The 24,886-nt window shown below is 26.2% G+C and overlaps 1 protein-coding gene and 1 non-coding gene across 3 annotated transcripts; both read left to right on the top strand.

Annotated features, from left to right (window-relative positions):
* Positions 1-1,786: 1,786 nt before the first annotated feature.
* LOC134830443 (LON peptidase N-terminal domain and RING finger protein 2) lies at positions 1,787-19,230 on the top strand. 2 transcript variants are annotated; one of them, XM_063843930.1, is made up of 6 exons: positions 1,787-2,072; positions 4,633-5,732; positions 13,385-13,503; positions 15,861-15,995; positions 16,056-16,584; positions 17,677-19,230. In XM_063843930.1, the coding sequence occupies exons 2-6, from the start codon at positions 4,859-4,861 to the stop codon at positions 18,852-18,854; spliced, it is 2,835 nt and encodes a 944-aa protein (XP_063700000.1). In that variant the 5' UTR covers positions 1,787-2,072; positions 4,633-4,858; the 3' UTR covers positions 18,855-19,230. The 2 variants fall into 2 exon arrangements, with proteins under 2 accessions (XP_063700000.1, XP_063700001.1); XM_063843931.1 differs by lacking the exon at positions 1,787-2,072 and adding an exon at positions 3,387-3,481.
* Trnas-cga (transfer RNA serine (anticodon CGA)) lies at positions 8,787-8,868 on the top strand. The gene has a single exon. It is a non-coding gene; the product is annotated as a tRNA-Ser (tRNA).
* Positions 19,231-24,886: the final 5,656 nt, after the last annotated feature.

The raw sequence follows: 24,886 nt of genomic DNA, 5'->3' as shown, positions 1-24,886 counted from the left end.
GAAAAGAGATCAACGTGGCATAATGAAAGTTTAAGAAGCTTTTCATTATATATTGATCGTATATTGATGTCTCTTGAGGAAATCGAATCTTTGGTAAGTACCTAATCTTATATCCATTAATTAATAAGAGCAATGGTTTTAGTAAAACTTTAAATTCTTAAAGCTCCATGGTAAGAACGACATGGTAAAATTATGTGAATACAAACTCGAATCCATATGGTTGAACATTTAAGGAAGATGCGATAAAAAAGTCAAAACTATAATAATAGATAAACGAGTTAAAGGCCTAAAAAATAATCCATACGATTTCATCTGGAGCAGCAAATTTACAAATATTTCAGTAGTTACGCTTTAAAATATATTTGAGTTCATAAGTATTTCGAACTATTCAACTATTCGAACTATATTCTTACTTAATTTCGTAAATTTTAAAATAAAATCTGAGATTGCAAGAAAATTATGACAAATGGAACAACATAGTTTGGATTTTAGGTATGCTGATATCAAAATCTTAAGATCAAACAATTGGATATTCCTTTATGTTTTCAACAACTTGGATACCTATCCCTTAAATATATCTTCGAATTTTTATCATTTGAAAATAATTCTGTATATGCCAGATTGCTTAACTACGGGATACCTACTCAGTTTGATAGTAACATTACTTCATCCTTTAAAATTGTCTTCCTATGAGGAAAAGCATATCTTCGACCTTTCAACCAATAGTCGAAATCATCATCTTTGAAAGAAACATTACCTATAGAACACAATTTTAAGAAAATTTTAAATATCATAATGATACTTACTAAATTTCAAGAATAAATTTCTTTTTATCGATCATAAGAAGTAACGGATGGACCATTGCCAAACCCGTCAAAACCCATATTCGATAATGCGCTTTAAAACAATGGCAACAATAACACTGATACCATTTCCAAAACCTCATCGCTTTTGTTTTGACACGAAAAACCGAGCACGAACGAATGACATTGTGATATAATAAGATCAGAATTCGAAAAAAAAGAACTGAAAAAGTAAATAAACAGTTTCATACAAAGTCTGTTTTTCCGAGATGGATACAGTATATTCAAAAAGACGCTTAAAGGGGTGCCTCTACAGAATAAAGAACACTTAATGAGAAACGTAAATAAAAAGTGCAAATATTTCCCAGAATATAACGATGATGCGAAATAAAAGTTAAATGGATTCCGCCGTCAAGTATCATTTTATTAATAATGACAAAGTAAATATTTTTATGGCAACGAGTTATTTTCTGCACTTTCCATTAATTTATGTCGCCTTATCGCAAGTGATCTTAAAACGATAAAGCTCGTCACGTTTCCAAGCTGAATTTAAAGGAAAAAAACAAAAGTGACCAGAAACAGATTAATTTTATAAAATAATATGTAAGTTGTAACCTAAAAACCCGTATTGCCGAGCAGCGTGAAATAATCAAAAAGTAAAGTGTAACAACTGCTCTTTAAATGGATAAAATGTGAGTCAACCACTCAGAGGTTTCGTACAAAAAAAAATGTAGCGGCTGTGAGTGAATGATAAATAATAATATAGGTTCATTGAAATGCAGAAAGAGAAGCAAAAGAGAGAGACTCTCCGTGAGAAACGCTCACAATGCGCGTATGCAACATGAAAACAGAGAAAAATTTCATTCATAACATGCATGGCAGCACGTCGTAACACACCGCACCGAAGTAACTAAATTGGTATCTCTCGAGCGCAAATTGTGTCATTCGCTTTTGAACCACCGCTGAGTTAAGACATCGTTTTAAAAACAAGCAAATTACGCGCCGGAGAATTGTTTTACATAAGAATTTTATAGTAGTGACTCAACTTAAAAAAAAAAAAAAAATTCAAGTGAAAAAAAAGGAAAAAAGCACGAAAAATTAACATAAAATAATAAAAGAATTAACGAGAAATAAAAAAAGGAAAAAATACGGTGAAAAATAGCAAAGAATAAAATTTTTAAAAAAGAATGATATAACATAACAACATATGTAGTACCTATGTAATAACAAATGTAGTGCTTTGATCCACAAAAAAAGTGTAAAAAAATGGTACGTTCAGAATTAATTTGAAAATTAAATAAAAAAATTAAAAAAAATAATTTAATTAAAAAAATTAATTAAAAAAATAATTTAATAAAAAATAAAATAAAATAAATAAATAAAAATTATAAAAAAATAAAAAAAAATATTTTTGTATGCATTGTCGATGCGACAATGACGATGATGACGAGGAGTGTTACGATAAATAATAATAATAATTTTTTGTACACTTAATACGGATACTTCTATTACATGACGCGGAGAGACGTGTGAACATATATCTTGCGATATACAGCCATTTATTGTTATTGTAGACAACATTATTACATATTACACAGCTCCGCTACAGATATTTACGGCGTTGTGTAATCAACAAAAAAAAATAATAAAATAATATTAACCGAAAATTATTTGTACACACACTCGTTCAATATATATTTATTTATTGTTAAAAAATTAATTATTTTTATTGTTTTTACGCCGAGACAACAATGCAGCTCTCGTCAAGTAATTAAGAAAAAATTTTGTGTGTGCGACAAAATAATGATGTGATGATGACCTAATAAATGAGAAATACAAAAAAAAAAACGCAAGAGACAGAAAATTGTCCAGTTCAGTGCTTACGTAATAATCGTTTGTTAGTAATAAATATCATAAGAATAGAACAGAATCCAAAAAGCATGTGTGTTATATAACAACAAAAAAAAAGTACAAAAAAAACTGTTTATGTAATAATATTAAACAATAACGCTCCCGCAAATAAACCCGCCATCGCCATCCATAACATGACTTACATAAACAAAAATTTTTATTAAAATAAAAAGATTGGCTAATCACTTATAATAATAATGTTATACAATAGGTGTGTTTGTTGTACATTTATTCCCGTCGTTCATCGCGTTGTTGTTTAAAATTATTACCGCGTTCTTGAAAAAAAATATTCTTGCAAAAAAAAAAAATTTTTTTTAATAATTTTTTCGATATAAAATAATTTAAATATTAATAAAAAAAAAATAAAATAAAACGAACCGAGAGAAGTTCAGTAGTTTACGTAATCAGTTTGCCTTCGGTTCGGTCTATGAATGAAAACATGTGTGTCTGTACAAGCACTCCTCTCGTGTACATTTTCCGTACAGCGGAACAAAGAAGCCAGAACCTTATCATTTCGGTACGACGACGGCGAGTGTTCGCTCCAGTTCCGTACGTGCGGCAAAAATGAATAAAATTGAGCGAGTGAGCGATGGAAAAAAATGAGTGACTTGAGCACAAAATAAAATAAAATAAAATAAGAGGAAAAATTTTGCCGGTATCCTTGAGTTGAAACAGTGTATGAAATAGAATTTGTTGTTTGAGGAACACACAAAAAATATTTAATAAAAAAAAATTTTAATCTTCCGGAAAAGTTTTAAAATTTTATTGTAATTAAAAATTTTATGATGATTCACTTTTTGTGAGGAAGGTTTTAATTAACTTTGAAGGAATTTGGGGATTTGGGGCGTTTTTACGTCTGTCAGTATTTTTATAAAAATTAAAAAATTATTTAAAAAAAATTTTTTTTTGAACTAAATATTTAATAAAATTTAAATAAATCATGAAAAAAAATTCAGAAAAAAAAAATAAAAAAAAAATTAATAAAAAAAATTGCCTGAAAATTAAAAATTGAAAAAAATAAATTTCATGTTTTAAAAATTAAAAAAATTTTGATCAAAATATTCAAAAAATAATCTTAAAAAATAAAAAAATTTAAATTAAAAAAATCTTTCCGTGAAAAAAAAAATTAGAATAATCTTTTAAAAATATTTAATTAAAAAAAAAAAATTTCGAAAAAATTAAAAATTTATTTATGAAAAGTCATGTTTTAAAAAATTAAAAAAAAAAAATAATTTATTAAATTAAAAAGAAAAATAAAATTATTTAAAATTTTTAACAATAAATGTCACTAAAGAAATATTGATCAGAATAATAAATTTTAAAAAATATTGAATTAAAAAAAATCAGATTCTATCGAAAAAATTTCCTAATTTTTTCCGAATTAAAAATTCATTGAAAAATAATTTTTTATAAGCATAAAAAAATAATAAAAATAAAAATCAAATTAAATGAAAAATTGAAATAAATTCTGAAATATAAAAAAAATTCAGAAAATTTATTTTTTTTATGAGAAAAAAACTGAACAAAATTGAATTAAATTGAAAAAAAAAAATTAAATTTAAATTTCTTTATATTAAAAATTATAAAAAAAACTTAAGGATTAATCGCACAAAAAAAATTTAATCGAAAAAACAAAATTATAAATTTATAAAAATAAATTTTAAAAATTTAAATAGAAAAAAATTAAAAAATATATTCGTTTAAAAATAAATAAATTAAATTAAAATAAATTAAAAATTCTAAAATAAATAAAATTAATTTTTAAAACGATTATTTTATGCAACGAAAAACTTTCATTAAAAAACTCTTCTTCTTTAAATTAAAAGCCTTAATTAACCCACTGACACCTTTTAACTCGTTACCTACTACATTTAAACTAATGTCATTTTCTTCTTCTTCTGTCCTTGTCTCTTTGCAGGAAAATAATATCATCAAGAATCACAGCAAAAATAACAACAACAACAACATCAGCATCAACAACTACAAGAAAAAAGCTGAATAATTAAAAAATAAAATAAGTGAACTCCGTGTGGTACAAAAACAAAAAAAAAAGAAATTTTAATTTAAATAAGAAAAAAAAATAAGAGAGAATTTTTTTTATATTTATGTGAAATAGAAAAAAAAAATAAGAAAAAAAAATAGCAATGACAACAACAGAACTAGCGAAGGATGCATTTACACAACAAAATTTTTTACTAGCCCACGAGTTTTACGAGTCGTCCCTCCTTTCGCGATCGCCGCAGCGCAAAAGTCACCGCTTAGACACAAATGTCGAGCTGTTCTACGGCTACGGCGACTCGTTGGCGAAAATGGGCCGTCTGAAAGAGTCGTTTGACGTGTACGCGCACATTTGTCAGCAGCTGCACGGTATCGTTCCGTTAGATAGTTTAAAATGTTTAGCAATATCCCTCATTGAACACATAAGACAATTGCTCGTGGCAACCTGGAGGTCCAATAACATTAGCTTAAGTGACGACATTAGTGATAATTGTAGTGATGCGACGCGAAAAATTGCGGCAACGCAAAAAAATGACGCGTCGCTCGGTAGATTAGTGACGAAAAAAACCCCAATAGATCCACTTTTATGTTCCATTTGTGAAGATATCCTTAAATATCCAGTTACCTCAATTTGTGGCCATACGTTTTGTCGACAATGTTGTTTCGGGCGCACCGAATGCTTCGTCTGCGGACACGACTTTTTCATCAGCAGCAGTTTGGCAGCACCGTCGTCGCCATCGACATCTACTGCCTTGGAGGTGAATCAACCGTCAACGTCGACATTCGTTAATAATAATGATAATTGTGCCAATAAACAAAACGAAACAACAACAACAACAACAAGTGATATTTATACGCAATGTATTAGTTTCGAGCAAGACGTGCTAATTCGTCGTCTCGTCGAAAAATGGTGGGAACCGCTGTTGCGCGCCACGGAGCTCAATGACGAGGCGCAGCGCCATCTCGAGACCAATTCGCTCGACGAGGCGCTCAAGTGTTGCAATCAGAGCTTGGAATACGGTGAGTAAATGTCTAAATTTATTCAGTCGCTACGACGTGCGACGATCGCCCGTACGTGCATATATCGTACCAAGGTCAATGCCTTTTTAATGCGTCTTTTTGCGCGTCGCACAGATGATGATGAGTGTCGATGCGCACGAACTGTGTGGCGAAATGTTTCGCGAAATTCAGAACAGGAAAACGCAAATAACCAAATAATGTGCCTTTTATGAGCGAATTTAAAAAAAAAGTCGGGGTTATGTAACGCAAATGAGAATTTTTATTAATCAATCAGAACACGGTTAATGCGAAAATTTTTTTTTAGCGGAACGGAAGAGGAAGCAAAAAAAGAGATAGACTGCTCCGGACGTGATTTGACTAAAGTTTCGTGTTTACTTTAAAAACTTTTTTATTTTTGCGTTTTTTTCGTTCGTTTTAGGAGTGGCTCTATTCCTCGTTCCCTAAATAAATTTTAGGTTTAGTCTTTTTTTATGGGCATTAGTAGACCTTTTTAATTAGAAATTTCGTCATTTGTTTACAAGTGAATTACTTGTGTTGTTGGAAATTATTTTTGTGCACCTGCATTGAAATAATTTCTTATGAAAAATTTTTTAAGTTTGAGTCAATTCATCAATAAAAAAATTTCTTTATTTAAATAAATAAAAAAAAAATATTAAAAATAAAATTTAATGATAAAATTTAAAATAATTTAATTTATTAAAAATTTATAAAAAAAATTAAATTATTAATTTTGTTAAATTTTCTAATTTTAAAAAATATTTTATTTGAAATTTAATTTTATTTAAAATGTTTAAAAATTATTTTAAAATAAATCATGTTAATTTGTATGAAAAAAAATAATTATAAATTTTTGATTTAAAATTTATTATTTAATCGAATATCAAGTTTTATTAATATTTTGTATTTTTTTCAATTAGAAAAAAAATTTAATTTTATGCCCGAAAAAAAAAATTAAAAATCGTGCTCATGGCAAATAATTATTTGAATTATAAAAATAGCAAAAAATTAAATATATGAAAAAAAATTTTTTTTTAAATATCAATTTTTGAATTCATTCAATTCAATTAATTATTTAGTGACAAAAAAATAATTTAACTAATTTTTGATAATTAAAAAATAAATCATTATAATTAAAAATTAATTTTTATAATTAATTTATTATACTGAATTAAATTAAAAATTGATTTTTTTTATTATAACTATTTATTTTTAATTATTAAAAATTATTTAAAATTATTTTTATTTTAATTAATTTTTTAAAATTTAATTTATTAATTATTTTTTTTAAAAAAAAATAAAAATAAAAAAATAATTTTTATAAATTTATTTTCAATTATTCATCATTTATTTAATTTTTTTTATTATTTTTAAGGAAAAAATTATTATCAAAAGCAAAATTTAAAAGAAAATTTATTAAAATAAAAATATTTGATATTTTTTCAATTTTTTTATAAAAAAAAATTAATATAATAAATTCAAACGTTCAATATTAAGTTTTTTGTAAAAAATTAATAAAAATTTATTATTAATACCATTTTTAACGAATTTTTTAAGAAAAATTCGAGATCTCAAAAAATTTCGACAAAAACAAAAATTTCACGTAAAAAAACAATTTCGAGACAGAATTTCCTCGCATAAAAATGTTTGTTTACTTGTCTACAGGTAACAAATAACAAACAACAATCGTACGTTTTTACAACATTTACCGTTTTTATTAGTCTCTTTCTACCTACAAATCACTTTTTAACGCGATACCTAACAACGGCGCAACAACAAACCAAGGCTAACCTCATAATTACTCAGAACAAGTTGTTTTTTTGCGCTCACTTGTTTATTTATCATTTATTATTGTAACATTACGTGGATATCTGATTCATTTCCGCATATTAGTTAGAATGCGTCGACAACTTGCCTCAATATTAATGACATCAGGTGTTTTTTTTTTACTTTCATTTTCGCTGCCAGGCCTCTCGATGCGTCGTTTGCACGCGTCGTCACCCAAAAATAAAACGCACAAGATCAGTGGTAATTGAAACAATTGCTGCCGAGTACATTACTGCACCGAACTGCTTGTCTGGCTGCTTAAAAATAGATAAATTACTTGTTATTTATGTTTTTGTGTGTTCGGAACGTGTTTGTTTTGTTTATTTCAGCAAATTATGAGAGAGAATGAGAGCGTTACGCAAGTATGTTGAATAATATTTAATCGAGAATAAAAGAAGAAAATGACATTAGACAAAGTCACATCAAAACACCTTTGAAATGGTTCACACGTGTTTCGAATTTAATTATCATTAAAAAATTTTTTGAATTTTTTTCTAATGTTTTTTTTTTTGCTAAAAATATTTTTTCTTTCTCTATTTTTAACTAAAAATATTTTTTATTTTATTTATTTATTTTTTTTTTTTTTGAACTAAATTTTTTTTTTTATTTTTTTTTATTAATTTTTTTTTTAAATTTTTTTTTAAATTTTTTTTTTAAATAAAAATATTTTTTTTTTATTTTTTTTTTTTTAATAATTTTTTTTATACTTTTTTTAAATATCAAAATTTTTTATTTTATTTTATTTTTTTTTTTTAATTAAAATTTTTTTTTAATTTTTTTTTTTTTTTTTTATTTTTTTTTCGCTAAAAAAATTATCTCTTGATAAATTAACGACTTCCCGAAACCAGAAACTTTTTCCCGTTACTTCCTCGCCAGTTTCCTCTTTAAGCCGAATGATTAATGGTCGCAATGTCAAAATTTGTTCAGTGTTAAATGAAATGGAAATTTCTTCACGAAACCTTTTTTTCCTTCCTTTACATCCCACGAAATAAATGTTTAATTAATCAACTTTTCTGTTCACTTTGAGAGTTCTTCTTCCTTTTGTTCGCACTTTCAAAGCGTTTAGTAGAATAAAAGAGCGTTCTACATTACCCGCATGCTGTACGAGGCACGTGTGACGTACGTATGACGTTCTATTTATGTACAGGGGGAGATTTAAAGCGTTGACTTACGAAAGGCAATGAGACGTATACTTGCTCAAGTACGGCAACTGTACATGCATATTGTATAGCAGTCGTGGCCGAGTGGTTAAGGCGTCTGACTCGAAATCAGATTCCCTCTGGGAGCGTAGGTTCGAATCCTACCGGCTGCGAATTTTTTTTGATGAATTTTTTTAATTTTTTTTTTTATTTAAAAACTTTATTTAATTTTTCTAAATTAATTTATTTAATTTTTTTAAATTAATTAATTAATTTTTTTAAGACAAAAATAAAAAAAATAAATTAAAAAAAAAATAAATTCAAAATATTAAATTTAAAAAAAAAGTACTATGAAGGAAAATGAATTTGTTATCTAACTTTTAATTAAACGAAAATATAAATTTAATTAAAATTATTTTTAAAAAATGTTAGAAAATTAATTAATAAATTAAAATTTAATTTTTAGAATGAAAATTATTAAGCAAATTAAATACTTTGCTAATTTTAATGAAATTTTTAATGAACAAAGAAACAAATTGATTAAAAATAATTTTCTACCTACAGATGACTTCAACGGATTTTCCATAGAAAATTACATTCAAGCATATGACTCATCTAAACCTCTCATACGATTACATTCAAGGGCAATTCAACAACAATAGCTATCTCAAGAATTAACGGAAGCTCAGCTTAATCAACGTTTTCAAGGCAGACAAATGAAGAAAATATTAAACTTGAAGTTCAGAAAGTTTTTCTTGATGATCAAAGACAAAATTGAATAATTTAATTTACATAAATTGAAGAAACTTTTTACATGACCTTGAATAACCTTGACCTATAAAAGGCAAAAGTAACAAGTTTTAATTCTCATTTTCGCTTCTAAACTGAAAATTATGAACTTAGTTGATAAAATGGAGCTCCTGAAGCATTTCTGAGAAAAACTAAAAGGACTTGAAGGATGCTCTACTGAACAATATTTACCTCAAAAATTTTCATCAAAAGCTTGAGATAAATTGAATCAACATCTTAATGGGCTTCAAGTTTCCTTTTAGAAATGGATGGAAACAATTCACGGGGATACTTATCGATATACTAACACGTTAAAAAAACACTTCTTCGCTCAAAAAAAATTTCTTGGAGATCCTGAATTTCGCCATTGAAAAAAATTTATTTAATTTTCATCTTTTAAGCTCTTAAGCTTACAAAAAAACATTTCATCCAACTATTCTTGAATCAATTAGTTTCAAAGTTTATGCATTTTATTTAATTCAAAAACTTTTTAATACATTCAAATAATCTCATATCTGAAAAATTCACAGCATTCCAACTCAAACTTAGAGCCATAAATTTCCAGTCTAATAAAAAATTATTTCTCTCATTATAAAAAAATAAAATAAATAAAATTTCTCGGAACACGAGAGAAGAAAACTTGTTAAAAGCGACAGGAAGCACATTGAAACACTGAAATTAAATTAGCAACATTTCCTTCTTTTCAACTTTTTCTCTTGTTTGAGCTAAAAAGTACATTTTTCAGTACGTTCCTTACGGCGAAACATTCTTCTGGTTATGTTATGATCGCATCATAAATTTTTTTTTGTGCAACATTAAGTTTTTTCTTTGCCACGAAGAGAAAAACGTAGATTTAATACGAATAATCATTGTTTGTTGTTGAAGTTTTTCCTTTCTCGTCCCGTTTTTTGATTGATATTAAAAATTTCATCTGATTTTCTGTCCTCCCAAACCGATTTCATCGAAATTTTAATTATAAATATTTACAATTGTTTAATATCGGCATCGACATGACAATAGGGCCGATCTATTAATAACATATTTTCCCCCTTATTTCCATATTGAACCAAAATATTTACGTATACGAGGTAATGGCGTGTCAACATTTTACTCGAACGATATTTGTTTTTGGCAATTCAATACGTTCGATGTTAATACCTGTGTCAACAACGAATTTTATTAGATTTTGTGGGATTTACTCGATGGAGGTGACAGGTATTTTTTTATTAATTTTTTTTTCACGTGAAAAAAATAGGTCAACACCCGGCGTTTTTAAAAAAATCAGCAATGCAGCTGCTTTCGGTGTCAAAATCATAAACAATTGTCCGAAATGGCAAAAAAAGTCTTTACTGCACTCATTCGAGGCATGCCAACGATAAAACACGCAAAAACACAACTCGCCTTGCAACATCGGCAGCGATGATCAAACACATGCCAAAACTAATTTCTCGCTCATTTCACATAAAAACTACGAATAAATATATTTTTTTCTGTGCCTTTTTTAAATGCATGCAAGACTTTTTGAACAACAAATAACAATAAAACAGAACAATACACAAAATTTCTGCCATTTATGCTTTTTTTTTTGCATTGTTCCGAAAAAAGCATCACATGTGAAGTCGAAAATTCAATTGAAAAATATTGCAAAAAAAAAATAATTTTTAAACTCCGAGGATAATCCGAAGAGAAAGAGAGAGAATGACATAATACAAGGGAGCACAATGTGCAACGAATGCAATAATAAATAATGCATGACCACATTTAACAATATTTTCCGCAATGATGCACCCGCCCCTCAAATGCAGGAACAAATTTTTGATAATGAAAAAATTTTTTTTTTTATTTTGCAATGAAAATTCATGAGCCGAAAAATCGAGATCGACCTTCAAAAATTTCTCGTACAATGAACTTTTCGTGTTTTTTTTTTACGGTCTGGATATAAATATTTATTTACTATGGTCGTGCATGTATTTAGATAGGAGAGCGAATGAATGGCGACGATGGTTATCACGCGGTAATAAATAAAATTAGAACTCAGGCACTCAGAGCAGACGAAATAAGGCGTTTCCTTAGATTTGCGTTGTCCTTGAATGTCCTTAGCGACACATTTAATCCTTTTTTGTGATGATAAATATTCAACAAACACACAAAAAATGAGCAGCAAGCTTGATTGTTCAAAGCAAAAATGTATTTTTGTCGAGACATCAAACGATTCGTCAAAGAAAAAAAAATATGAATCTAGGATTTTTTTTGCTATTTTGGAATGAGGAAGACATGTCAGATATTAAAGGCATATTTTGTGCTCTGTGGAAGAGAAAATGAGAAATTTTGCTTTTTTAAGGAATTTGAAAGATTTTTTTATCCAAATGCAATTTTTTTATTTTTGACCCAGTGCACATTTTGAAAATTTTCTAATGATTTTTTTTTTTTAATTTTGAAAGATAATTTTATTATTGGATTTTTTAATTAAAATTTCGATTTTTTCAGAAGAAATTTTTTATAAAGTGCAAGTTTTCAATTTTCGCCCCAATGCACATTTTTAAAAATTAAAGGTTTTATAATTAATTATTTGAGTTTTTATCAAATTTGTTAATTTTTGCCTTTAAAAATTTTATTTAAAATCTATTTTAAAAGATTTATAATTTTTTTTTTAATTTTTAAAAATTTAAAAAAAATTGTTTAAATTTAATTTATTTTATCAAAAATTAATTTTAGAATTAATTAAATTAAATTGAAATTTCAAATTTAAAAATTAATTAAATTAAATTAAAATTCCAAATTTAAAAATTAATTAAATTAAATTAAAATTTAAAAATTAATTAATTTTTTTTTAAATTAAATTAAATAAATAAATTTTAAAATAAATTAATTAATTAAAAATTATAGAATAAAAAATAATATAAAAAAAATATATAATTTAAAATTTTTGAGAAATTTAATTTATTTAATTAATTTAATTTAAAAAAAATAAAAAAATTAATAAAAATATTTTCGAAAAATAATTTAATTAAATTTTAAAAAATTATTAAGTCAAATTATAAAAAATAATTATTTATTATTTTTTATTTATCATTTATTATTAAATAATTTTTTTTTATAAATCAAATAAAATTTTAAAATAAAATTCAATAAAATAATAATAAATTTAAATAATTAACTCACCACTAATCAAAAAAATTAGGAATTCGTAGCTAAAGACACATTTTCAGGCTAAAATAATTCAATAGAATTAATTTTTCTTTAAATTCTTTAAAAAAATTTTCATGACAAGAATTCATCTAAATAATTTTTTGCATAATTTGAGCAAAAAAAAAATTCAAAACATGGTGTGAAATTCTCAACTTTTTACTCCACAGAACACGAGAATGCGATGAAAAATTCATGAAAAAGCGACAGCAAGGATAAAATTCATGTTTTTGTTTGCATTATATCACACACACAACACTCCCCCTTGTCACACACGAGGAGATGTTTGTAATAAAAATGCATTTGAACAAGTTTTGCTGTGAATATTTAATGCGATTATTTTAAATAAATATACGTCGGTCGCTCGTCGTGTGAAATGTTATGTCAGAGAACGATCTACGACACGAAACAGGTGTGATAACGAAAAAAAAATTCCGTGTGTGTTATTTTAAGCAAAAATCCCATTAGAGTCATAAAGAGATGTTCAACGAGAGAATTTTGTGTCAAGGATATTAATTTCCACACGATTTAAATTAATTTTTATTTTTCTTGCTTTCACATTTTTTTTTTCATGTTGAAACAAAACTTTTATCGTCCTTGTCTCGCTTTTCCTTGCAAAAGATGCCATTCTCAAGGGAAGATAAATGCATTTTTCTTCTTATAAATTTCTTTCTGCTCTGTTTAAACAATTTTTTTATTTTTTTTTCTTTGCAGCACCAAACGGATACAAAGGCCTTTTACTGCGATCTCACATCCTGTATCGCTTGAATCACCATCAAAGTTCCTTGAGTGATGCCGACACTGCGCTGCGGATACATCCAACATCGTACAAGGTAAGTTTTTTCGTGCCACAGTCGCTGAAAAAAAATGCGACGCGATAAAAAGCAACAACAACAGAATCACAGACCCAGACAGATGACGCACGCCGACAGTTTGTTTGTATTTATTTTTGATGGTGCGGCCCATAATTAATTTTATTTAGTCATTTAATTTTTTTTTCTTTCGTGTCGCTGCTGCTTTCCAAATGAATCATTATCACACAAAATAAAAAAAAAATAAAAACAAAAGTGGGTTGAATGGTCTTTTGAGTAAGTCAAGGTCTCTTAATTGAACTTTTTGTTGCTCTTTCTTATCATTCACTCACACTTTCAAACAAAAAAAAAATAATAAAATGAACAATCCACGAAAAAAAAAGTCGCGACGATTCCATTTAATGATTTCATTCTTCTGAACGATAAAATGCTTCATTTCCCACAATCACAAAATAAATAACCGCTATCGGAATTCAATTACGTGGAAAACTGTATATTTCCCGCCGATTGTCATTTTAGTTTTCATGCATGATGCAAGAGGTTGGTCACAGGTTGTCGATGGGGAAATCGATAAATATGAACTAAAAATTAAAATTAAGTGACCAGACACGATGTCTGTTAATTTTATTTTTTTTGAAAGGGGAAGGGAAATTGTGGTTAAAATGTTTAAATTTTTAATGAAGTTGAATTTTATTTAAATTTTACATAATTTTTTTTATTAAAATTTAAATTTGGATTTAAATTAAATTATTTTTTTTAAATTTTTAATTAAAAATATTTATTTTATTTTATTTTAATTTAGTTTTAATTTAATTTAAAATAATTATTTTTTCTTAAAAATTAATAAAATGCTTTTAAAAAATATTTATAATTTTTAAATCGTCAAAAATTTGAAAATTGCATTTCTGCTAATTCAAAATAAGTTAAAATACTGAAAATTTTTAAATTAAAATTTACTAAATTTTTCAAAATATTTTAAAAATTTTTAACTTTTTTTGTTTTTGCAAAAAAAATAATTTTTTAATAATTTTTTTTACTAAATAATTAAATAATTTAAAAAAATAGAATAAATAAAAAATTCTTAAAAGAATTATTTATTTTTTCTAAAGATAAATATAACTCAAATTTTTTTTTATTTTAACGTTTTTTGAACAATTAAATTTTAAATTATTTTTATCGATTTTTATAAAATTAAATTTTTTAGAAATAAATTAATAATTACCTAATTGAAATTAATTAATTATTTGACAAAAAACTATTCGAAATTTGAAAATCGCTTTATTCGCTAATTCAATAAAAGTTTAAAAATTTATTAAATTTTCAAAACTTATCAAATTATTTTAAAAATCAATAATATTTAATATTTTTTTAAAAAATCTAAAAATTAATTATTTTTTTTATTATTTAATAAATTATATTGATTAAGTTGCTTATTATTTATATATTAATTAATTTTAAATTGTTTAAAAAAAATTATTTTTATTTTTTTTTTTAAATCAGATTTTTCTTTTATTTTAAAATATTTTTTTATTAATTTATTTTAAAAATTCTAAAAAAAAACCTTTATAGAATTATTTTTAAATATTAATTAAAATTTTATAAATTGAACAAAAAAAATTGTTCAAAATTTGAAAATCGCTATATTGCTAATTCAAACTATTTTTTATTTTATTTTATTTTTTTTTTTTGAAATATTAAACTTAGAAAATAATTAAAAATAAATTTAAAAAAATTAATAAAAATTTTCAAATTAAGAAAATTTAAAATTTTTTAAATTTCGATGAGAATCGGTTTTTTATGAAAAAATCCCATCCAATGATAATGCACGCCTGCAAGCAAGTGCAAGTAATTAACACCCAGAGGATAATCAATCTCCGACAGACTGCCTGTTAAATGAGTCGAAACTAATTTTCTTTCTTCTTGCCTCGCTCACTTCATTTTCATTCTTATTATTTTTTTCTGCTGCCATGTAAAAAAAAGACGTTACGTAAGCCAAGCACTTTGTCGTCATTTCACTTGTGCAAAAAAAAAAAGTCTCGAATCACATGGCATTCCGGTAAACGTGAGTCGGGAGAAACGTTTTCACCGACATTTTTTTTTTCATCTCCCGTTTTACTTTTTTTTTTCGTTGTTGTAATATTGAAATGTGTTTGTTGGATAACAAAAGACCTCGATTTGGCATGGAATTTTCTTTGACATTCCATTACACGAGCATTCGACGTTAGTGACTAATTTATTTATTTGGAACGTATTTTTCATCAGAAGGGTTTCGTAACCCTGTTGACTGACTTGACTTGACTTGAATGGATGACGTCAAAGAATGTTTGTTGATTGACTGTTACAACACGTTTTGCTTATCTTTCTCTCTTATATTTTAGGCGCATTATCGGCGAGCAATGGCACTTTCGGGATGCGGACGTCACGAAGATGCGCTAATCGCGTATTGCTTATCCATTTGTTTGGACAACGAAGCGAAAACTATCTCGAACAGCATGTTGAGTGAAGTGACAAAGGTAAGAATTTTTCGATTTTTTATTAAAAAAAGGAAATTTATTGAAAAATTTTTGTTTTAGCTCCTGAAACGCATCATTGAATTATATTCGCCGTGCAAATCCATCAAAAGTCAATCGATAAATCGTTCGTACGTGAACAAGATTCGACACGAGCCGACGCGACACATGCGACAACGTCTGAAAACGCCCTACGATCTGCTAATGTTCTCGCTAAATCGCAAGTACGACGACGAGGATGCGATTGTGGTAGATGCGGATGTCGCGGACGACGTGGAAAACGAGGCGGAAGAGGCGGAAAATGACATTATTTGTCGCGAAAGTGATATGGATGACGACATCGATATGGTCGATGGACAATTTATTAACTACTTACAGGGCAGGCATTTATTAGAGCACGTCGATAATAATCATCTTGGCGATTCCTTACTACTAGATAGCATAGTTGTTGGAAAATGTAGCGGTAATAGCATTAATAATAAGAAATTTAGTACGTGTAAGATGAGACGATGTAAGAAAATCATTCCAAATCAAAACTTGAAACTCAGATCTCTGTTAGATAGAATATTTGTTGAAGTGGAAAAGTATGCAAGTAAGTACAAAATCTCTTAAATTACTTTTAAAATAACATTTTTTACTGCATTTTAAAGCAAATTTCAAATTTTTTTTAAAAAATTATTAAAAATTTTTCGTGGAATTGTTAAAAATTAAATAATTTTCTTAAAATAAAAAAAAAACTTGTTTTGAATAAATAGCAAATATTTAGAAAGATTCTCTTAAAAAAAATATTAAATAAAAAATTTTTCCCAAAAATATAAAATTAATGTTTTTTTTTAATCCAAAAAAATTCAATTTTTTTTTAAATTAATAAAAAAAAATAAAAAATTTAAAAGAATAAAATATTAAATTAGTTAAAATTTTTGAATATTAATAAATTTTAAGAAAATCAACAAAATCTTTTGTTTTCATAAAATTTAAGAAAATTTTTATTACATATTAAATTTTTTTTTTTTTTGAAAGATTGAAGAAAATGGTTGAAAAAATAAAATTTATTTACTTTAATTTAAATTTAATTAAAAATTAAATTAATTTTTTTTTTCTATTTTTATTTTCAAAAACTTTTTAATTTAAATTCAATTTTTAAATAAAATTTAAAAGTTTAAAAATTTTTAAAAATTTATATTTTTTGAATTTTTTTTTGCAATAAATATACTCGCTAAAATATAATAAAATTACAAAAAAAGTTAATTTATTTTTAATTAACAATTCAAAATTTTAATTTAATATTTATTAATTAATAAATTAAATAATTTTAATTATTTTATTAAAAAATAAATAAATAAAATAATTTTAATAAAAAAATAAACAAATTTAATAATTTTAATAAATCATTATTAAATTTTTAATTTAATTAGGCATTTAAAATAATTAAATTGGAGGAATTTTTGGGAAAATTTGTAGAAAATAATTAAATTATCAATTTTCTTGGTTTGGATTAATTGAAATAACGTTTGAATCCTTGTTTCGTAATAAATTTCATATAACTTTAGAGATACTTCAAAAAATAAATTTTTGAAAAATGCTGAAAAGAAAAAAAATAAATGCAGTTTAAAAAAATAAATCTTACCCTTCGTTTTCCATTTCAAATTTATTCTAAATATTTTTTTCTTATTTTTCGTTTCAGAAGCTGATCCAAAGAACGTAGTATTACAAGTAAATCCAAACCTAGTAGAAGTCTCCGATTTTGACTGTGTCCTGTGTTGTCGCACTCTCTGGAAGCCCATCACGACGCCCTGCGGGCACACCTATTGCTGGGTGTGTCTCGACCGTTCCATGGATTACTCCCCATCGTGTCCCCTCTGCATGGCGCCACTCGTCGAGCAGTTCCGCAGTCATCGCGCATTGCCTCAAAATCTCACCGGAAGCCCAACACTGATCTCACTCAAGAAGCGCAACGTCACGAAATTCGTGGAAACGGCCATGAAACGCTTCATTCCCGCCGCTTATGCGCAACGTCAGCGTCAGGAAATGGAGAAAGAACCCTCAGTCCCAGTTTTCATCTGCACCACGGCATTTCCGACAGTTTCGTGTCCTTTGTTTGTGTACGAGCCACGTTATCGACTGATGGTACGACGTGCAATCGAAAGCGGGTCCCGCCAATTTGGCATTGCGTTACCGCAGAGCAGCGGAAGATCGCGTTACGTCGATATCGGAACAATTTTGGATATTCGGGATTGTTTGCAGCTTGCCGATGGATGTTCGATTCTCAGTACGATCGGGACACGACGTTTCAAGGTCATAACGCGCGGCGAAAAAGACGGTTATGACACGGCAAAAGTCGAAATTATCGAAGATGAGCCGGTTGACGACAAAAACGAAGGCAGGATTCGGGAGTTGCATGATCGCGTCTTGCGAAAAGCGATAAAATGGTATCAAAATCTCCCGACAAGCATCAAAGACGAGATTCTGAAGGGTTTTGGCACGATGCCGCATGTCGAGGAACAATGGCACAATTTGGTCGATGGTCCGGCATGGGCTTGGTGGATTATTGCCATCCTTCCGCTGAGTCAATCGCTGAAAGTGGGCATCTTGGCAACGACAAGTCTCGAGAAACGGCTGCGTGCCATCGAGAAAACGCTCAATCTCGAACATTTGGCGGCCCAACAAAAGAGGGCGCTGTGTGCTTTTGCGTCGCAATCGCAGGCGCCAACATGTAATGCGGGAGATGTCGCTGCTTCGTGTCACATTGCCGATTGTTGTTGCGTCGTTGTGCCGAATGTGCATCATCATCATCATCATCCGCTCGATTTTACGACAGACACCGATGTCGTGAGCATCGTCGAAGGACACCAACTTGAATAAATTTTCATCTCTTTCTACAAAAATACACAAAACACACAAAATATCATTAAAAAAATACAAAAACAATAAAAATATATTTTTTTTACATTTTCTTACTCTAAAAATCAATAAAAAAATGAGAAAAAAAATCTTAGAGCAAAAATTCCTAAAAAAAATAAAAATAAATAAAATTTTCAGCCAGAACTCAAATTTAATAAAAAAATAAATAAAATTTAATAAAAATCTGAAAATAGTTAGAAATCGTGTGAAATTGTAAAAAAAACTATAGAAACAACTCCAAAAAATAAAATAATAAAAAATATAGGAAGCTGTGATTGTAACTGACAATCTGATGTTTTGTTGTAAAAAATACTTATAATAAAACGTAATAAATAAATGTTCATCCAAACAATAAAAAAAAATATTAAAATTAAAATTTTTGCTTTTTTCCAGAATTTTTGCCCAATATTTGCTTCATTTTTCAATATTTAATATTTTTCCATAAAATTTCAGATCTAAAAAATATTTAAAAAATTTAAATTATAAAAACAAAGTTCAGGTTATGATAAAAATTAATTGTAAAAAAAAATAAATAAATTATTTATTACAAAAAAAAATTGAATAATTTAAATAAAATTAATTAATTAATTAAAAAAAATAAAATGATTTTTTTTATTAAAAAAAAAAATAAAAATAAAAAAATGATGAATAAAAGAAAATTTTCAAAAATAATTTAAAAAATTGTTTTTTCTTTCAATTTTTTTTTTGTTCTTTAATAATGTAAAGGGTAAAGTCGTTTCAAACGAAATTCCTTTTTAGGATGGACGAGTTTTATTTTTTTTTTTTTCAAAAAATTCTGTTTTTAAAAAAATGGTTCAGTCAACTATCAGAAGTGATTAAAAGTAGTCGATCAAGATGAAATTTTACCAAATTAATTTATTTTTAATTTTTTTCGTGCTCTTTTTGTTGAAAATCGACGCAAAAAATCCTCTTGATGAAAATTTAAAGGAAATTTCGACAACTATTGAGCCCGAATCCGTTGATTTATCTTCAGTGACAACCGTAACAAGACGTCGAAAGGTAAAGGGCAAGAAGCAAAGTTTACTTAGAGTACCCACAAGTTGTCCAGAATGTCATAAAAGTATTCGTGGAAGATGCAGAAAAGTCGTGGATTATGAAAATTGCATGAGTTAACAGTAATTTTTTGGGATCCTGTAATAAAAACATTTTTTTTAAATTAAAATCTGAACAAAAAAAAATAATTTTAGTATTTTTTAACTATTTACTGTTACTCGATGAAGACCAAAATGAACAAATGTCGAAAATTTCCTTTTTCGGAAAAGACAAGTTCAACTATTTTTCAATTTTAACCGAAAAAATCAACAAAAATTTGAATGAATTTTTAGTCTTAGCTCAAACGTGTCACATTAAAGTCATCATGAAGCAATATCTTCTTAAATTATTCTTAATTTTCTTTGTATTTTTGCTGCTGAATCCGGAAATCAACGCCAAACAATTTCTTTTGAAGGAAGATTCGCAAGTTTCTTCTACAGAGTCATCATTAATGGCAAATTCAACTCCTGAAATAAATCCTCCTGTTCTTCAAAGTGTTTTGAGAGTGCCAGATGCTTGTGCTAAATGTCATCACAACCATAAAGGGCGTTGTCGGCAAGTTGTGGATTACGAAAAATGTCTTCAGATGTCCTAAAATTTAAAAAAAAGTTGATTTTTTATAAATGAAATTAATAAAAAAAATATGTATCTTTACTATCAATTTACTAATTAAACAAAAAATATGGAAAAAAGTTTAAAAAATTTTTATTTTGTATGAATGCATGAAGGCTGAAAAAAAAAAAAAAAAACTTTTGAATAGAATTTAAGTTTCGAAAATATTTTAAAAGCTTAAACATCGTATATTTTTATAAAAAAAAAAATTCGAGACAACATGCAATTTAGATTTCGCTAAAAGTATAAACAAAACGATAAAATTCAATATTATAATTTTTTTATCATAACCGAAAGATGACTTAAATAAAGAAATGCATATAAAAGCCGATGTAAATTTGAATATCTTGTTAGTTTCAATCCAAACGTGTCACAATTCACTTAACATGAAGCAATACTTTTTGCCAATATTCTTGATTTTTGTTGTTGTTTTGATGCAACTCCCAAAAGTCAACTCTAAAAGAACTCCTATGGACAAAGATTCACAAGTTACTACTATTATACCTCCTACTAAACCTATTGCTAAACCTTTTCCAAGTATACTCAAAGCGACTGTTAATTGTGGTATATGTCAGAGTTTCTACAAAGGAGATTGTCGAAAAAATGTAGATTACGAAAAATGTGTTGAGGAAACAAAAAGTGAAATGGAATTTTTACAAAATTATTTTGGTTGAACAAAATTGTTTTTAAAATTAAAATTATCTTAAAAATGTAAAAAATTAAGGAAAATAAAGGAATATAAAAAAGAATGTTTTAAAATAGTAAATTGTTGAAATAAACGTTACAATATTAATTCAAAAAAGATCAAAAAATTGTTCGTAAAAGATGTGTTGAAAAATTCACAAAAAAAAAAAAAATATTGTTTTTGAAAAACTTTTTTTTTTTTTTTAAACAAAATGGTTTTAAATGCTAGAAATATCTCAAAACAGTAAAGAATTTCTAAAAAAAAAATTAAAACGTTAAAATTTACATACTTAAAAATTTCTCTGAAAAAAATATATTAAATAACATTTTTGTTCTTAAAAATTTTGTTACTTTTTTTTCGACTTTGTTATTATACAGGCTCTCGGTTCAAACTTTTTTTTTTTACATTTTCTTGAAAATGTCAAAAATAAATTTCAAAAGTCGAAAATTTATTAAGGCAAAATAAAAAAAAGTAATAATTCATTAAAAATTCTCGGTTTTTTTTAAATACTTTTCAAAAAACTGTAAAAAATAAATATTTTTATTTTTTTTCTAAAATTTTTGTACTATTGAAAATTGTATTTTAACATGAAACTCTTTCTCTAAAAATATTTTCAAAAAAATTTTAATTTTTTTTACTTTATAAATTTAAACAATTATTTTAGAAATACATTTGAAAAATTTTTTAAAGCTTTCTCCTAAATTAAAAAAAAAACTCTTTTGGAACAAAAATATCGAAAAAAATTTAGGACAGCCTAACTGAAAGATGATTCAAATGAAAAGAATGAGGATAATTTCTTTTTTAACTTCGACAAGTTCTCAAATTCTCATAAAAACCGAGTTAAATAAGAATATCTTGTTAGTTTTAATTCAAACGTGCCACAATTCAGTCAACATGAAGCAATATTTTTTGCCAATATTCTTGATTTTTGTTGTTGTTTCGATGCAAATTCCAGAAATCAACGCTAAACCAACTATTGTGAAAGAACCACAAAATTGTCCAAGAGGATATCACTTCATAGAAGAGCGTTGTCATCAACTTAATCTAGCTAAATTTAAAATTCCATTAAATTGTGAGAAATGTTTTATACCCATCAAAGGACATTGTCGACGAGTTGTGGAGTACGATGAATGTCTTGAAAAAAATAAATAAGAACAATTGAAAAAAATGAAAAAATTATTTTTTTAAACAAAATGCCCTAAATTCTAGAAATAGTAGAGAAATTTGTGGAGTTTCGGAAATATTTTCAACAAAAAAGAAATTTTAAAAACATAAAATGTTGTAAAAAACAATAATTTCGAAAGAATATTTTTAAAATTTCCCAAAAAAAATATAAAGAAAACAATAAATTTCAATATTATTATTTTTTTTTATTATAAGGCTGCTCCAAACTTTTTTTTATATTTTTGTTCCATGCCCTATTTCATTGAAAATTATCTTTTTTTTTGTTTCTTTAATACTTTTCAAAAAAACTTAAAAAAAATAATATTTTCAATTTTCAAATATTTTTTAATTAAAACATGAAACTCCTTCTCTAAAAATATTTTCAGAAAAATTTTAATTTTTTTTTTAATTTTTTTTTTTTTACTTGAAAGGATTTAAATTTATTTTAGAATTACATTTCAAAACTTTTCATCCCAAATTTAAAAAAAAAATCTTTTGGAACAAAAAAATTGAAAAAAATTGTGATAGCCTAACTGAAAGATGACTCAAATGAAAAAAATGAGGATAATTTCTTTTTTTAACTTCGACCAGTTCTCGAATTCACATAAAAAGCTGAGTTAAATTTGAATATCTTGTCAGTTTTAATCCAAACGTGTCACATTACAGTCAACATGAAGCATTTTGTGTCAATATTCGCGATTTTTGTTGTTGTTTCGATGCTGCATTCAGAAATCAACGCTAAACGAATTCCGTTGGATTTACAAGTTACTTCTGAAGATTTTGATGATTATGAGTATGAAGAATCTGTTCAAAGGAAGGATCCGCTGTTTGGTTTTGTCTTTTGCGAAATATGTCATAATAACATAAATGGGGATTGTGAACAAGTTTTAGCTTACGAAAAATGTCCCGAGGACCTCGAACAAATTTCTTTGGACGAAGATTCACAAGTTAGTACTATAATTGGTCATCCAACTTTAATTAGAGCGCCATTTGATTGTGGCGAATGTATGATACGTGTCGCAAATAAATTTTGTAAAGAAGTTATAAATTACAAAAGATGTCTTGAAGAAAAAGAAAAATTGAAAGAAAAACAGATTGTTTTTTGATTTATTGAATATTGTCAAGAAAAAAATTATTTTTTCAAGCAAATTTTTAATAAAAAATAATAAAAATAAAAAATAAATTAAAAAATGAAGCGAAATTAAAAAGAATGTTTATAAAATCAAATAATGTTAAAATAAAAATTTTTAAAAAAAAAATAATATTTTCAATTTTTAAATATTTTTTAATTAAAACATGAAACTTCTTCTCTAAAAATATTTCAAAAAAAAAATTACGAAATGGAAATTTTTTTCTTGAAAGTTTTCAAATTTATTTTAGAAATGAATTTAAATTTGTTTATCTTTTATATTCAAACGTTAAAAAAAACTCAACATGAATTGCAAAAAAATTATAGCCTGATCTTCGAAAGTTGTTTTCAAATGAAAAAAATCAACGCTAAACGACCTTTTTTACTTCGAAACACAGTTCTTAAATTCACAAAATCTGAAGAGTTAAATTTAGAATATCATCAGTTTTAAATTACAGTCAACATGAAGCATTTTGTGTCAATATTCGCGATTTTTGTTGTTGTTTCGATGCTGCATCCAGAAATCACCGCTAAACGAATTCCGTTGGATTTACAAGTTACTTCTGAAAATTTTGATGATTATGAGTATGAAGAATCTGTTCAAAGGAAGGATCCGCTGTTTGGTTTTGTCTTTTGCGAAATATGTCATAATAACATAAATGGGGATTGTGAACAATTTTACAAAAATGTCCCGAACCTCGAACAAATTTCTTTGGACGAAGATTAAAAACATAAAATGTTGTAAAAAACAATAATTTCCAAAAATAAATAAAAAAAACAACGCAAAAAAACGAGTTCTTTCGAATGAAGATACGTCTGAAGAAGTTGAAGAAGAAAAATCTGAAGAGTCTGAAGAACCTATTTGTGCTATATGTTATAAATTCATCACAAAGTCCAAAGATCGAGATACCGGTCATTGTCGAAAAGTTGCAAATTACAGAAAATGTCTTAAAAACGAAATAAAATTAATCAACTCCATTACATCAAGTTCAATGTAATAACTAAAAATTATGTTATTAATTGAAAAAAAATCGATTGTTTTTTGATTTATTTTCAAGAAAAAAATTATTTTTTCAAGCAATTTTTTTTTAAGTTAAAATAAAATTTAAAAATAAAAATAAAGGAAGATGAAGCAAAATCAAAAAGAATTTTTTAAAATCATATATTGTTAAAATAAAAAATTTTCCGGACAATATTATTTCGTAATATTCGTAAATTTAAATATTTTCATGTGTAAACATTTTTTTTATTTATTTTGTATCTGGATGGTATGTCAGTCTCTTACAACCGGCTTTCCTATAACAGATAGAAGGCTCATTTCTTCTACAATTCGTGCTTATTTTGCATCGG

Source organism: Culicoides brevitarsis, chromosome 2, assembly GCF_036172545.1.
Source record: "Culicoides brevitarsis isolate CSIRO-B50_1 chromosome 2, AGI_CSIRO_Cbre_v1, whole genome shotgun sequence".
In the NCBI taxonomy this organism is placed as follows: Eukaryota; Metazoa; Arthropoda; class Insecta; order Diptera; family Ceratopogonidae; genus Culicoides; species Culicoides brevitarsis.
This window is presented reverse-complemented; position numbering and strand designations above follow the sequence as displayed.